At 45.3% G+C, this 16,128-nt stretch overlaps 1 protein-coding gene across 2 annotated transcripts in view; it reads right to left on the minus strand.

Annotated features, from left to right (window-relative positions):
• Window positions 1–15,341, minus strand: part of LOC119173603 (putative 4-coumarate--CoA ligase 2) — a 295,605-nt gene extending 280,264 nt beyond the window's left edge. For both annotated transcript variants that reach the window (XM_075896290.1, XM_075896289.1), the window contains exons 1-2: window positions 15,258–15,341; window positions 14,443–14,513 (exon numbers count right to left, since the gene is read on the minus strand). In XM_075896290.1, coding sequence (XP_075752405.1) covers window positions 14,443–14,461 — 19 coding nt within the window. In that variant the 5' untranslated portion in view covers window positions 14,462–14,513; window positions 15,258–15,341. The remainder of the gene's footprint in view (window positions 1–14,442; window positions 14,514–15,257) is intronic.
• Window positions 15,342–16,128: the final 787 nt, after the last annotated feature.

Genomic DNA, 16,128 nt, shown 5'->3' on the forward strand with positions numbered 1-16,128 from the left:
AAAAGGTTAGGTGAGCAGACGAGATTGAGAAGTTTGCGGGTATAAATTGGCAGCAGCAAGCACAGGAGCGGGTTAACTGGCGGAACATAGGATAGGCCTGTGTCCTGCAGTGGACGTAGTCAGGCTGATGATGATGATAGGCTATACGCCACTGTGAAAGCGAAGCGCTATAAAACGATTAGAAGATGTTATTAGAGGCAAGTAGTACAACACACAGTCAGTGCACACTGCAAGCGCCCTCTCGTTTCTTCTATGCCGGCACGGGCGGGCCGAAACGAAGTGAAAGTTGCTGAAGACGGGGAATGCGGATAACTTGCTTCTATGTGCTGAATTAGTTTCAACTACGAAGAATACTGACAACGCTAATAAAGGTAAACTTTTCGTCGGTGGTCGTGTACCTGCACAGTTATCACAACTTAAAAGCTATATATAGAAAAAGTAGGCTTCGCACATTATCGGTATCAAGCTAGCTGGCTGCCGGTGCGAGTGCATTGCTGGGGCAGGCGAAGAAAACATCGCACAGAATTTATTTAATAGAAAATGTCTCCTGAATTAAAGCTCATACAAACCTATGTCTTTTCTCTATGCCACAATAGTTATCAAACAGCGTTTAGGCGATCGCGGATACGATTAATCGTGCGGCCGGCGGTACGCAGCGAGCGACTTTCCAGCACGATGAAATAACCGCATCTGCGAACGGTTTCGTCACTGTAAGTATGCAGATATTTACATCACTCCGTAAGACACCGCCAACATACGACACTTACGTATTGGTCATTTGTGAACATAAAATAACGACGACGAAAATTCCACGCGAGCCGCATGTTGCGATCGCCGGTGGTCGTTTAGCCGTACTTGTCGTCGTAAGCCTTGCGACACCGTCGGCAAGCCGACATGGTATGGCATCAGTGGAGCGCCTGGCTGCTTCGCCGGCTTTCCTGAATAAGCGCCACTGCTTTGTTTGTGTTTGCGGACTCGTGTACCAGCACTATGAACGGTGGTTGGGTCAATATGATGGAATGCCAGCAGATAATTCATATTTCTGACTGGAGGGATGTTGAAGATCAGATGGATCCATAAAAAAAGATCGGTCCGCTTCGGTGCTACGAGTTAGCCCATGTAAATTTTCACGTTACGGGGTCAATGTTTATTGTTTTTAAACCGAGTAAATGTCAATCACTGGCACTACACAGGTGGTCAAAATACTGTAATATATATATATATATATATATATATATATATATATATATATATATATATATATATATATATATATATATATATATATATGTGTGTGTGTGTGTGTGTGTGTGTGTGTAATACTGAGATATAAGAGACAATAATGCCAAGAAATGTATAAGAGAAGTAATTCGAACAAATGGATTGTAAATAAGAAAGAATAGAGGGTAAAAAATAAACAGCCGTGAGCAGAAATCTAACCTACGACCTTCGAATAAGAGCATCGAAGGCGTTATTCGAATGTCGTAGGTTTGATTCATGCTCACGGCTGGCAATTTTTTCACCCTCTATTCTTTCTTCTTATTTACATTCCATTTGTCCCCATAACTTCCTCTATACTTTTCTTGGCATTATTGTCTGTTAGATCTCATATATATATATTGTGTGTGTGTGTGTTTGTGTGTGTGTTGAATGTTCATTATACTGCGTTCTTCAGTGCTGAATAAACGTAAAATATATGCCACAAGTGCAGTGTCGCCTTTGTTTTGCCATTCGTCCCGGCAGTTCAACTGTTAGTTCTACTGAAGAATTCTACTAGGACCAACTTTTAAACCAAGTGGAGTAAGTGCTAGGGGGTAAAAGTTGAAACCTTGCAGTTGCTCCCGCAGTTAGTCCAAAATTGGTTCGAAATTTGTGGCAGCGCTTTTAGTCCCCAGAAGGACCATTGGCATACCCTAATTTAGTCGTTTTCGGCTTAGAGTGCAGCCGTTCGGTAGCGTGTGTTTGTCAGCTCGTGACTGCTTCTGCGCAGAGCTGATAGACGAGCGGCAAGACAACGGTGAATTAAGGCGAGGTTTGTATACAGCATAGAAATAGAGGCGTCACACATTCAGCATTGGGGCTAACAGCTTAGGGTCTTGAAGAGTCGAGATGTCTTCTCTCTGACGCATACGTCAACTCCTCTCTGATGCATAGGTCAGCTGCTGGCAACGCGCCGCTTTACTTTTTTTATAGGCTCCGGGTGGACCTTTACGTAACCAACGTCCAATCAGAAGCACCGCTGTCCATGATGTCATATTCCTCCAGTCAGGAACCACCGCTGGGTTGCGTCATGATCCTCAATTCCGGAGCCGCTGCGCTGGGTTGCACCCAAGGACGTGTGACGTTGCCACCCATTGCGTAATAGTCGCCAGACTGAATGGCGCCGCTTGCATGACGTCGTTGACATGACCACGTCTTGTGGGCTCACTCGCTGGCCTTGACACAAATTGCCTTTGCAGAGGCAATGACGTTCCGTGTGGACTCCCAGGCGTCGGAGCACCCCCGCCGCCAGACAATGCGCCAGAAAGACGAGCTGCTTTCACGTGACTCAAATGTCAGGCGCGCTCCTTCGCCAGGTCCCTCTAGGTTTTTTCCAGGGCCATAGGGAGGATGTAGTTCTAGGCTCAGTTCCGTGAACACATTACATTCTTCAGGAGGGATATCAGCTCCACTGCCTTGTCGCCACAACTTGTCGACTAGCTTTGCTCGTCTCTTCCGACGATTTTTGGTCTCAGCACTTGTCGATGGTTCTGCAACTTGTCAAGAACGCTTTGACAACAGACAACACGCAACACAAGCAAGTGCCCTCAGTTACCCGGCTGAACACCAGACAAAGTATAGAACAACATATACCTAGCTACGTGTCTATCACAATTTCGTTCTATCATCATCAAGAGGCACATGTGGCACACAGGACACTTAAACTGAGAGCTTGATTTTTTATACGTTCTACAGCGTAATGACTTAGAATACAACAAAAAGTTGGCCCCTTGAGATTAGTCTGGGCAAGAGCGTTCAGCTAAGGCCGTGGTGAGGACAAACTTTTACACCGACTCGCCAGCGAAGGAGCGAAAGGTGGAGAGTGAACTAACTAAAGCGCACGGCTCAATGCGTCTGCATTAGCGTTTAGCATTCCTTTCTTGTAGCGAACGTCTAAGTTGTGCTGTTGGAGTATCACGCTCCACCTTAGTAACCGTCCTCTTTTAGGCGGCATGTTATTCAACCAGGTTAGAGTACAGTGGCCTGTTTTGACCAGAAACCTCGTAACGGAGACATAACAGGCTAGATTTTGAAGAGCCCACACGAGGAAAGCGCATACCTTTTCAGAGGTACTAAATGCATCTTCCCTGAAGCTCAGTTTTCTACCTAACTAGAAAACAGGCCTTTTGTTACCAGCACTGTCTTCCTGGCACAATATAGCGCTCATCCCGCGTTCACTCGCGTCGCATTGAATGACAAATCCCTTAGCGAACTTGGGTGCCATAAGAACAGACTTTTTGCTTAGGGCCTGTTTTAGCTTGCAAAACGCATCCTCCTTTTAGAGGCGAAGCTCCTTAAAGCGGCACCCGTTCGTGCCTCGTAGTAGCCATAGTCGTAGGCGTAGTCGTAATGTGTAACCAGTCTTACGTTTTGACCTGCAAGGTGGTGCCGGAGGGAGATTTCTCCTGTGCGTTGTTGCAGCGTGCACGTTAACTAAAAGCCGAATTTTCCTGTCTCTCGTTTTCCATCAGCAGCCATTCCCATGTACATTGAGCACTATCTGACAAGAACGGGTTGCTACGTTATACTCGCTGGGCGTAACCTCCTTGGTTTTAGAAAGGTTTAGTGAGCGTTGAGCAGCAGTGCCATGGTTACAGTGAACTAGTATATACCATGAACTCGATGTGGGTAAAGGTATGAAGTAGACACGAAGCGCAAGCCATAAGAAAGTGTGCATGTGCCACCTCTCCCTTAGTCCTTGGAATGTTCACTGAATGAGGGTGCTTCTATATGGAGAATATATTATGAAAACATGCGAGATGGTGGTACTTGGAGTGTTGAATAGATGGACGAACGGACACACAGTCAGATGCACGGACGGACGCACAGATGGTTGCACGGACGAATGGACGAATGGGCGGATGCATGTACGAACGCAGGGACGGACGCACATATGGACATGCGAACGCACGAACATGCACACGCACGGACGGGCGGGTGGACGCACGGACGGTCACATGTATGTACGCATGGACGGATGGAAGCGAGAACGAATGGACGGATGGACGCTTCGCCCCACTCTCTATCATTCACTCCGTGACTATGCTGCCATTTTTTGAGTCCCATACCACTTTGACTGGCTCGGACTTTCGAAGTGCCTCAGTTCGAAGGCTCGCAATGCTAAAGTAGTTTTGCACCTAATGCTGAGAGTATCTGGTGAGGCTCAAGAATGCTCCTATCTCAGATTTTGTGGTTGATCGTAGATAGCTCACAATGGCGGCTACCTGATTTTCCGAAGGTCTACGCCGGTCACGCCCCACAACGTGTCCCAGGTAAGACACCTCACCAAACACAAGGTGATATTTAGTACGTTTAAAGATATGACCAGCTTCTTTCAACCTGTTCAGCACGACGCGTAAACGCTCGACATGTTCTTCCCATGTGTTTGAGAAGATGACGGCATCGTCAAGATACGGCAGAGTGAATTCAGAGAGGCCACTTAGAACGCGGTTCATTAAGCCTGAAAAACAAAAGGGCGCATTTTTCAATCCAAAATTCAACATAAGTGAACGATACGTTCCGAATGGAGAAACGAACACGGCATAGCGGCTAGCGTGCTCCTTAAGGGGGACTTGTCAATACCCTCGCACGAGGTGGAAATATAGCTAGGTTGTGACACAGTTTCTACACTCTCCTCTAGATTTGGTATCGGGTAAGTTTGGTTTCGAGTTATGGCATTAAGACGCTGATAATCGATGCATGGCCTTGGATCTTTTCCCAGCACCTGAACGAATAATATAGAGAATGCATAGTCACTCTCTTCTCGTATATGACTCTCAAATGCAGCATTTTATTGATCTCCTCTTTTATAGTCTACTTTTGTACAGAGTAACATCGATAAGGCTTGCTACGGATTGGCTCCTCACAAGTTAGCTCGATATCGTATTCAATCACCGTCGTGTTTCCAGGCTGGTCACAAAACACGTCTTCAAACTCGGAAACAATCCTTCTCAGGTCCTCTTTGTGGACTGCACTTAACCACGCTCTAGGTTTAACTGCTCCAAGATTACCACCGATTCCTTTTCGATTGCATCACTAGAAGGCATGTTTCTGCTCCCTTTTCCTCTGAAGCATTCGAAATAAGATTTACGACCGCTTGACGTTCCACGTATGGTTTCATGAAGTTACTGTGGTAAATTTTGTTCGGCCGCCTTCCTAGTTTTACTTGATACTTGGCATCAGAGCACTTCGATATTACTTTTGCGGGCCCTTCCCAATGAACCTCGAGCTGGTTCCTTTTGGACAGCCACTGCAGCCTTACCTGACTACCCACTTCAAAGGTGCTTTTTTTCGCTGATTTGTGATAGTACTCTTTCGACAACACTTGTGCAGCCTTCATGTGGCTTTCCGTAAGATCTTTCGTTTTTCCAAGCCTCTGAAGGAGGTCTAGAACATACGCAACTACATTAGAGTTCTCATCGAGTCCCTCCCAGGACTCGCGTAGCATTGTCAATAGTGTTCTCAAACTTCTGCAAAACACAAGCTATCCAGGGCTAAATCCAGTGCTCTCATGAGTAGCTGATCTCAAAGCGAACAACATGGAGGGAGGAATACGCACTTCCTAGTCGCACTTGTGCTTGTAGCAAAGATGTCTCAGTATCTGTTTCAGAACGGAATACATACACTCTACCGGAATAGATTACGGGTGATGGATTGAACCATGAACTACATTTATTCCACATTTATTCAAAAAAGTAGAGCTAAGGCAGCTGGTGAAGACACTACTGTTGTCGCATTTGATTCAAAAGGAAATCCGACGCGTGCAAATATAAGATAGCAGTGCGTCGATGATATAAGAGGAATTCAGCTGCTTAAGTGTTATCGACTCTGAAAATTTTGTGGCTACATAGAAGGCCGTCAAGATGTCGCGACAAACTTGCCTTGACTCTGGCAATGGCTCAAAAATATCAATTACTTGGCAGCGAAAAATTTTTGCGAAAATTGGCAAGGGCTTCATAGGTGCCTTCCACTTGTCCGTGGATATCCTCGCTCTCTAACAAGTGTCGCATGAGCGTGAAAAGCATATGATATCCTTCCAGCATTTTGGTCAATGAAATTCTGAGGAAACTCTAGCATTGGTCTTCCTTATGCCAAGATGTCGTGCCCATGCATTTTCAAGTGCCAGTTCCAATAGTTGGCGAAGATACTTCCGTGGCACCAAGAGCTGCTCATACTTGCTATCTTGCACATATGTGTAGCTCCGTTACAGGAGCACTGCCTTCTCAGAAAAGAAACATTCTTTTTGCCCAAGTTTACACTTTCTGTTAGCGATTTAAACGAGAGGTCCTCACAATGCTCTGGAATGAGCATTTCTCGATCAACCCTCGACAGCTCACTGCAATTCTCCGCTACAGGCGAAAGCGTTGCACCCCTCTCATTCTGACTCAGTGGCGCCATGTCGTCTCCTCCGCCAACAGAGACCGCGCCAGTCACTTGGGTGAAGCCGCTCGAGTGACTGCTCAAATGACTCACACCGAGCATTTCCTGTCTGAGGTTCCGTCGACTCGCCTCCAAGGTCACGCAAATCAGCCTCTTTAGCAGGTGGTGTTTCACTATACTCAACGAGATCAAGTTCCTGCGAAATCTTTCACGCTTGTGATCGCGTGAGTGCCATGTTTCCCTCGCATGCGTAATCAGTAAACCGCGACATGTTTTCACTTCGTTTCCTGACTTTGAACGTGCGGATGACCTTTCTGTTTTAGACGCTTTGGCGGATGCGTACGATGACTTTGTGCTACTCAGCGCTTCAGGAGACATTGATACACTAACTACCACTTTTGAAAATCTAGTAAAATCATGCATTTCAGAGTTTATCCCTACAAAGACTAAAAAGAAAAACACTCATGTTCCCTGGATGTCCCGCGATCTTTTACACTCATCTCGTAAAGTCCGAAGACTTCGGCGCTGCAAATTATCGAGCAATCCAGAAAGCATTATCAGGTTTGCTGAGGCCAAGAGGGAACTGCGAGAGCAGCAAAATATAGCTAAAGATTTCTTTTTTCGTGTTCAACTTCAAAGTTTACTATCCGACAATCCCCGCAAGTTCTGGCGCTCGGTCCTGCCTCGCGATGCTTCTTGTTTTCTTTCAAAATAAACGATAGAATCATTGATGATCCGGCAGAAATTTCGAACAATTTTAACTCGTTCTTTCAGTCTGCCTTTACAGTCGACTATCTGGTTGTTCCTTCTTTTTCCACCTTGAATCCAACGTCTCCAATTAGTGATGTAGTGATCCCTGAAGAGGGCGTGCTAAATCTCGTACTTAGTTTGGACACTAAAAAGTGTAATGAACCCGATGGTATCCCCAACATGTTTCTCGTTCGCTACTCCCTTTGGACATCTCAATACCTTACAATAATTTTCAATAAATCCGTAAAATCTGGAACCGTTCCCAGATCTTGGAAAAACGGCAAAATAGTACCTTTACATAAATCTGGCGACAAGCAAGTTTTCAGCAAGTACAGGCCCATCTCTCTTACCCCTCATCCCTGCAAGCTATTAGAGCATATTATATACAAACATAATATTGCATTTCTCGAATCTAACAATTTGTTGTCTAGCTTCCAACATGGATTCAGACGAAGTTATAGTACTGTTACGCAGCTAACCGAATTCGTTCACGACATTTCTAGTAATATGGACATTGGTAATCAGGTTGACGCACTATTCATCGACTTTTCGAAAGCGTTCGACACTGTACTTCACTCTAAATTACTATGCAAATTAAATGCCATATTAAACAACCCGCAACTAGTTACCTGGATTTCTAATTTTCTTTCTGAGCGCTCGCAATACGTTTGTTATAACTCAACTGACTCCGACAATGTTAGTGTTAATACAGGCGTTCCACAAGGTTCTGTACTTGGCCCGTTACTGTTTCTACTGTACATAAACAATTTGCCTAATAACGTCACCTCTAAAATTCGTCTGTACGCGGATGATTGTGTTTTGTATGAACCCATGGACTCTCCTGAAGCCCATTATCGTCTAAATGACTCATTTACTAAATTTTGTGAATGGTGTGCAACCTGGCAAATGAGTATAGGTTTTAACAAATCTGTGCTTATGTCTTTCACGAATAGTAAGTACCCTTCCTGCTTCACGTACTCGTTTAACGACATCCACCTTAAAAAAAGTAACAGAATACAAATATCTTGGTGTTGTTCTTTCTAGCAATTTATCTTGGTCTCAGCATATTAACCTTATCTGCACAAAATCTTCAAAAAAGTTAGGTTATTTAAGACGAACACTGTCCCAATACCCCAAAAGCACTAAATTACTAATGTATAAAACACTGATTCGTTCTATACTTGACTACGCATGCCCCGTATGGAATCCACACAAGCAGGGTGAAATCGATCGAATTGAGGCCATTCAAAAAAAAGCTATCAGATTTATTTGTAACCGCTATGATCGCTACTTTTCACCTTCCCTTGCCCTGTCTTCTCTTGAACTAACCACATTGCGCATGCGCCGTCTAAAGGATTCTATGAAACTGCTTTACTGTTTTATTAACTCGGTCTATCGCATGTCCCACAATACCTACATCTCATTTGCCTCGCCGTCCACAACTAGAAGTAATCACCACCTTAATATCAAGCCTTACCATTGTCGAACTAACACATTCAAATTCAGTTTTTTTCCTTTCACTGCCGAAATGTGGAATCAACTGTCCGGTGATATTCGCTCCCTTCCGCTGAAAATTTTTTACTTGCCCTTGCTGATTTGCGTTAAGTGTTCTTTTGTTTTATTGCTCTGTTGTTCTGTTTTTTTGCTCACTCCTGCCATAGCCCCAAATTGGGGCCTGCAGTATGAATAAATAAATAAATAAATAAATAAATAAATAAATAAATAAATAAATAAATGTACGCTAAGTTGAAAAAAGACTCTTTGATGAGCTGCTCCGAGGTATTGAAAAAAAAAGGTAAGAAAAACGATTGAGAATCGCGGCAGAAACAGCCGCTTCGATGCAAAGCTTACCGAACGGACTTTCAATGACTATCCTAGCGATTGGTAAGCAAGTACTCTGCTCCTCGGCTTCTTGTCAGATCCACTCCTCCTTTACATTTTCCTTTTGACAACGTCCATTGTTGGCGCTGAATCTCTAAGTGCTCGATACATTTCCCATTCACAATAATTTCTTGAGATACAGCTCTAACAACCGCATGTTCTTTTCCGATTCTCAGATTGTTGCGAAAGCAAACTTTTGCTTACAGTTTATTGCGATGTGCCCTTCCTTTTTACAGTTATAGCAGATGAGCGGCTTCTGTGATTCAAACGTCCATGTGGTATCAAGCGTTGTTTAGGTACCTCACTCGGTTTCTCTACTTTCTTTTGCCCTTCTCCTAGAGTGTCCTTCGTAAGAGACGGATCCTTCCTGAAATTACGGTGCGGAATGGGTTTCCGTTGATCAGGTTTCTTCGAAAAGCCCTCTATCCTTTCATTTGTTTCAACGCGCTTTGCACTCCTATGCAACTTCCGGCGAGCATAATACTCCTCAGCTAACTCTGCTGCCTTGTTTAGCTATACTTCACCAAGTTTGTCCTGTGCCAGAGCTTGACATCCTCTTCGATGCAGCGGTAGATTTGCTGCAATGCAATGCATTCTACCACTTTATCACTATTGTCATAAACACCGTCGCACTGGAGCTATTCAACTAAATCGGCTTTAGGACGAAACGCAAAGTCAACGTGCGACTCATTCCCCTTTTAGGGGTGAAGCTTCTTATAGCGGAACCTGGTCGTTTCTCGTAGTCGTAGTAGTAGTAGTAGTAGTAAACCAAACCATTACTTTGCGACACGGTTGTTATTTTGGCGAGTGCCAAACGGAAACAAAGAGATCCGGAGAAGGGTGGGATGATGTAACAAAATCGGCTGGCGAGAATTATCAATATTCCCTTATTTTTGGGCGAGGTCACTCCCACTGACAATTGAGGGCCTGGACCACAACGTAAGAAGCCATCACTACATTTGTCTATCAGAAAGAAGGCTAAGCTTGACCTTACCAAAACTGCGTGCACAGTTGTCATATTTTTCTGGCCAACACGACATCGTGCATAACGAATCGGGAGTATAAATAACTCAAGTGATGAGTTACAGAGTATCGTGCAAGCGCTTGGTTCAAAAGACCAGTGCGTACAAGAAAATGTGATGTTTAACTTGCCCAAAATAGACTTCGTGAAAAGCTTCACACGCTTCCAAGAAAACTAGGTAGAATTCACGCAGCAAAAGAAAAGCTAAAAGCGATTTTTTTTATTTTCAATTCATGGCTCTACTTTAAGACATATCACCACCATTCCGGAAACGTCAAAAAAGCTGCGGAAAATTGCAGCATATTCACTTAGTGAATGATTATGAGTGGGGTGAAGCGTTCCTCCGCGCCTCCACGTGTTCAAACGTCCGTACGTCTAGACGCACTGACGGTGGGATAGCGGCATAGACGGACGGACAAAAGCACGCATGGACTGACGGCTGCATGAACGAACGCATGGGTGGATGAACGGAAGCACTACCGGACGGACGGACGGAAAAACGAACAAGCGTACTGATGAAAACTTGGACGACGCACAGACAGACGGACGGATGCATGTACGGACGCATGGATGAAAGGAAGCACGGAAGGTCAGACAGATGGATGGAAGTGCGGACGTACGGAACCATGGACGGACGGAAACATGGATGGACAGATAGCTGGAAGACTGGATTGATGGACAGAAGCACGGACCGACAGACGGATGAACGGTAGCATGTATGGACAGACAGATGAACAGACGCAGGTACGCACTCATGGACGTATGCACAGGAGCACGGACGGATGATGGAGGCACGCACAGTTTGGCGGCTGGGCGAATGGATGGGCGCATGGACGGTTGACGCACGAACGCACGGACGGACGCCTCGCCCCATTCATCTTCGTTTCCTATGTGAATATGCAGTGAAACCCCTAACGCCATCTTGTTATACAATTAGATGCGAAGCAGCTCTTTTACTATCCTGTGTAATGCTGTCCCTCCGTCCGCACCGCTCCCCTTGCCGAAGGTGTTGGTGTGGTGTCAAGTAGCTACGTCCTCCTGGCAGTGTGTCTTGACGTCTCTCTCTCTCGCCTGCCCGCGCTCGCCTTGTGTCAGCTCTCTGTCGCTTCAGCCTGTGCACCGCTCAACACGCTCGAGGCCACTCCTCACGTGGGCATTTTTAGGGGTGAAGCTCCTTATGGCGTGGCTTGTGCGTCCCTCGTAGTACGTAACCACCAGTGGCACATACCCGAAATAGGTATAACATTTAACCTCCAAGGTGGTGCCGGTGAGAGACTTCTGCTGTGCGTTCTTTAACAATAAAAAAAGTGCTCAATGTGCATGTTAATGGCTGCTAATGGGGAATGAGAGACAGGAGCATTCGGATTTTAGTCAACGCGCATGCTGTGATCCCCATTAGCAGCCACTGGCATGTACATTGAGCACTATCGGACAAGAAAGGGTTGCTACATTTTACTCGCTGGGAGTAACCTCCTTAGTTTTAGAAAGGTTTAGCGAGCGTTGAGCCACAGGGCCATGAATACAATGAACTAGTATATACCATGAATGAATTTGAGGTGGTTAAAGGGGGGAAGCAGATACGAAGCGCAAGCCGTAAGAAATTAAAAGCTAAATCCTCCTGTCTCACATTTCACATTAGCAGCCACTGGCATGTACATTGAGCACTATCTGACAAGAAAAGGTTGCTACGATATACTCGCTTGGCGTAGCCTCCTTGGTTTTAGAAAGTTTTAGCGAGCATTGGGCCGCAGTGCCATGAATACAGTGAACTAGTATATACCAAGAACTCAAGGTGGTTGAAGGTGGAAAGTAGACCCGAAGCGGAAGCCGTAAGAAAGTGGGCGTGTGCCACCTCTCGTTTAGTCCTTGGAATGTCCACTGAATGGCGGTGCTTCTATATGGGGAATATATGATAAAAATATGTGGGATGGTGGGACTTGGAGTGTTCAATAGATGGACGAACGGACACACAGACAGATGCATGGATGGATGCATGAACGAACGCAGTGGCGGATGCATGAACGAACGCAGGGACGGGCGCACGAGCAGACGCATGCACGGTCACACAGACGGACGCATGGAGGGAAGAATGCTTCGCCCCACTCTCCATTATTCACTCCGTGGATATGCTGCCATTTTTTCACCTTGCCCCCTCTCGCCATCTGTCGGCGAGAAGCCGCACGACGGCCGGAGCGCGCGCGGCGCGCGCGGCGCACGCCTCGAGAATCTCGCGTTGCCAGCAGTGTCAACACCGCACCTCTGCTTACCGTGCGATCGTGCTGACGGTCGGAACGCCGCCTCGGCATGTTTCCCGCTAGTGTGAGTACCTGTCTCGACTGTCACCGGCCTTGCAAGCGTTAGCGATGCCGATCGCTTTCGCGATTGCCACGTCAACATCGAAAAGGCCAGAGCCAGGGAAGCTGAATGCAAATGTCGGCAGTGGAAGACCAGCGACACCAACGAGGTGCGAGTCAAGAGCACTTATCGCGTTCGAAAATAAAGACGTCGCGCAGGTAACACTGGTGAGACGCGAATCAAGAAAACCGATTGCATGTGTCTTCAACGCGTCCCACCGCCTGTCCTTTTGCGTTTAAAAATTGTTTACGCGAGTAAACGCTACACCGAGTTTCGCTTCAAACCGTTCTTCCAGCACCTGCGTCGACGCCGTTTCCGACCATGTCAACGTAGTTCGCACTGCTGCTGCTTCACATCCCATCAGGGTTCCTTTCGCGAACATGGTTCATAATTCTTAATAAGGAAATATACACACAACGCCATATATTAGGTCATATTGTAGAAGTGGCTACATACTACATGTGAAGGAGGGAACGATGTTTATACTAAGCTTTGCCTCTAAAACGTTTACGGTATTGATGTGCATGGTGAATATAGTTGCTGCTACCATTGACAGTAACAAAACAGTTCCGCTTCCAACAATGAGAGATAAAAAAAATCGCAGCTTATACGCGGAGTTCGTGATGATGAGTGGGGCGAAGCATCCGTCACTCCATCTGGCCTTCCGCCTGTCTGTTCTTTTTTGCTTCTGTGAGTCCATACCTGCGTCCGTCCAGCCTTGCATACGTCTCTGCTTCTGTTTATGCGTCCCTCCATGCACCCGCCTGTCCGTGCATCTGTCTCTCTGTTCGTTCGTCTGTCCATGCGTCTGTCCTTCCTACCATCTAGTGAACACTCTATGTACCACCATCTCGCATCTCTTCGCCATATATTCATTATATAGAAGTACCATCATCCAGCGGGCATTCCAAGGACTAAACGAGAGGGGCACGGCCGGACTTTAAAATAGCGGCACGTGCGCACTCTCTTACATCCTCCATTTCGTGCCTAGTTCCCACCTTTTACCGCCGCAAGTTCATGGCACTCCTGCCCAAACTTCGCTAAACGTATGTGTATAAAAGTTGCTAACAATTTAAAATACTTGGTACTATACTATTCGACAAAAAGAAGGCCGTTTCATGGGCCTAGCCTTGCTTAAAGCAAGGAGGTGACGCCCAATGAAAGTAACGTGGCAACCTCTTCTAGTCAGATAGTGCTCAAAGCTTGTCCTTGTGTTACTCGAATGTTTTTAGTGAGCATCAACTTCAAGGCAAATTTTATTAGAAATTAAGATACTGATACTCGTCTTTGTAGGTGAATTCATCAGAAACAACTGTATTTTCATTTAGGATTTACGTGCGCAGGTTTCCTTCAGAATTCCAAAGAGTGTGCACGCGTGCAGCTCCTCTAGTCCGGCCATTGTGGTGGCTGCTCACTACTACTACGACAACGACTTCTACTACTACTACATACAGCGTAGAGGCACGGCTTATGGCTTAAAGAGCTTCGCCCCTAAAAACGAGAGTGGATTCTCACCTTAATTTGTTGGCGCCTGAGCGAGCGCTTATGCTCGCATTCTCCCGGCACGTGTTCACCGACACCACTGCTTTTGCATTTCTTGTCACGCTGCCGTCACGTCATTAGTGAGTACTGTCGTGACATAAATGTTTACTACGGCTCTTGGCGAGTGTTCTTGAAATATACATACACAGCTTATGGTGCGGACCTGTGCCTTTATATTAAACATCGCTTTTTACTCGCATTTCCTCTTTAAACTTTTACATAGTACATACTAGGCAAAATAACTGTTCACTTACTTGATTGCTCGCCGGTCATGTTGTAAGATGTGAAAAACGATCAGAATGACTCTCTCGCTCCTCTGTCCAGCCTAAGTAAGGAATTCAAGTGATAAAGTTGATTGAATATTCAACGCTCTGCATTGTGTCAATACAGTAAAAATTTGGCTATATATAAGAAAACCACTAATGAAAGATAGCCCACTGACTCATAAAAGTTGAGATGTCAAGGGCTTGGCGAAGTGGCTAGACACGCAAACACGCTTGCAGACCTCTACAGGTCTTGAAGATGTTCACGTCAATTTAGTGCGCACAAAAAAGATAATAGGGTAGTGTCCTAGATGCTTCATCGACTGCAGTGACAGTGTCAACGCGAGCGGTGCGAAAAAATCACCGTCAAGTGATAACGTCGCCCTACGTCTGACACTGTGACACCATTACATTACGTCATCATGGTGGTACCATGGCGACAAATAATGTGTCGTTACACACCGACTCCTCATGACATCACCGCTTGGTCGGGGTGGATCGCAGGGGCACTGTACAACTAAGTAAGCTGCACACAATTAGCTCTCAGGAATAAATTCCACTGAAAAACTACCATCACCTTCAAGTCGTCTAGGGACAAGCTGCCTTTTCACCGAGCGCATTTCAATAACCCATAGCGGGTAATCGCACATTAGCGTCGTCTTCAGTGGGCGTAGTCATTCATGGGCCAACCACACAGTACAAAAGCAGGCTGAAGGACTACTCATTAATAGACAGGAGGTAGAACTGCCAGTACGTTCTACCTCATTTCGTGGTGGCAGACGTCCAATTTAAAGAATGCAACTTACGTGACCGACGTGAAGGGTTGAAGAGGCGTAGGCCACGCCGCGGAATGTGTAAAGGACTCGTACAGTATGATGATGTTGATGATTTGGAACATGCCATCATCATATAAATGTGGGGCATACCCATAACGTCGTTGTGGCTAGTGCATTACATTTTTATGCAAATCCGCAGAATCGTGTCAAAAAGCGCAGTTATAGTGGTCAAGAAAGAACAAGGCTTGAGCTTAATGAGGAAAAACAATTTGAGAATAACTGCGCGAAAATAACAAAATTTTATTTTTACTAAGGAATAACAAGAACAGTACTCTAAAAAATACACTGTCTTAAGAGAGTTGCTCTATCATTAGAGGATACAAGGAAAAGGTGAACGACGAAAACGAAACACACCCAAGCCTCTGCTCAACCAACGGTAGCCTAGATTAGAGCACCCACAAGTCATTGTCGTACAGAAGCCCTTGAAAACATTACAAGTAAAACTTCGTGAAGCACTGATACTAAGACTTTAAGACCTATTCAAACAATGAAAATAGAATTTCACAATATAGGCGCTAAACTTCCAACTGTTTATTTCATACCCTTGACATGCATCTTATTGTTGTTTGCTGTCTCATGTTTATTCAAAAATAGATACATTTTGTTATGAATACATTTTCTGCATGTCGAATGAACAATCGGAGGTGCCAAAGTAAAAACTGTCACGGGGACCTCCTAACAAAAAGTAAAAAGAGGATTAGCTTTTTAGGCAGCAAACAGCGACGAAATCACACCAATATTTAAAAGAAAATTGTGCATAAACGTAGGGCCATATGAGCAATAGTGACAATGTGCTTGAAACAAAAAACAATGAAAACATTCAAGTTAAGTGATTACTAAA

This window comes from Rhipicephalus microplus, chromosome 5, assembly GCF_043290135.1.
Source record: "Rhipicephalus microplus isolate Deutch F79 chromosome 5, USDA_Rmic, whole genome shotgun sequence".
NCBI classification, from domain to species: domain Eukaryota; kingdom Metazoa; phylum Arthropoda; class Arachnida; order Ixodida; family Ixodidae; genus Rhipicephalus; species Rhipicephalus microplus.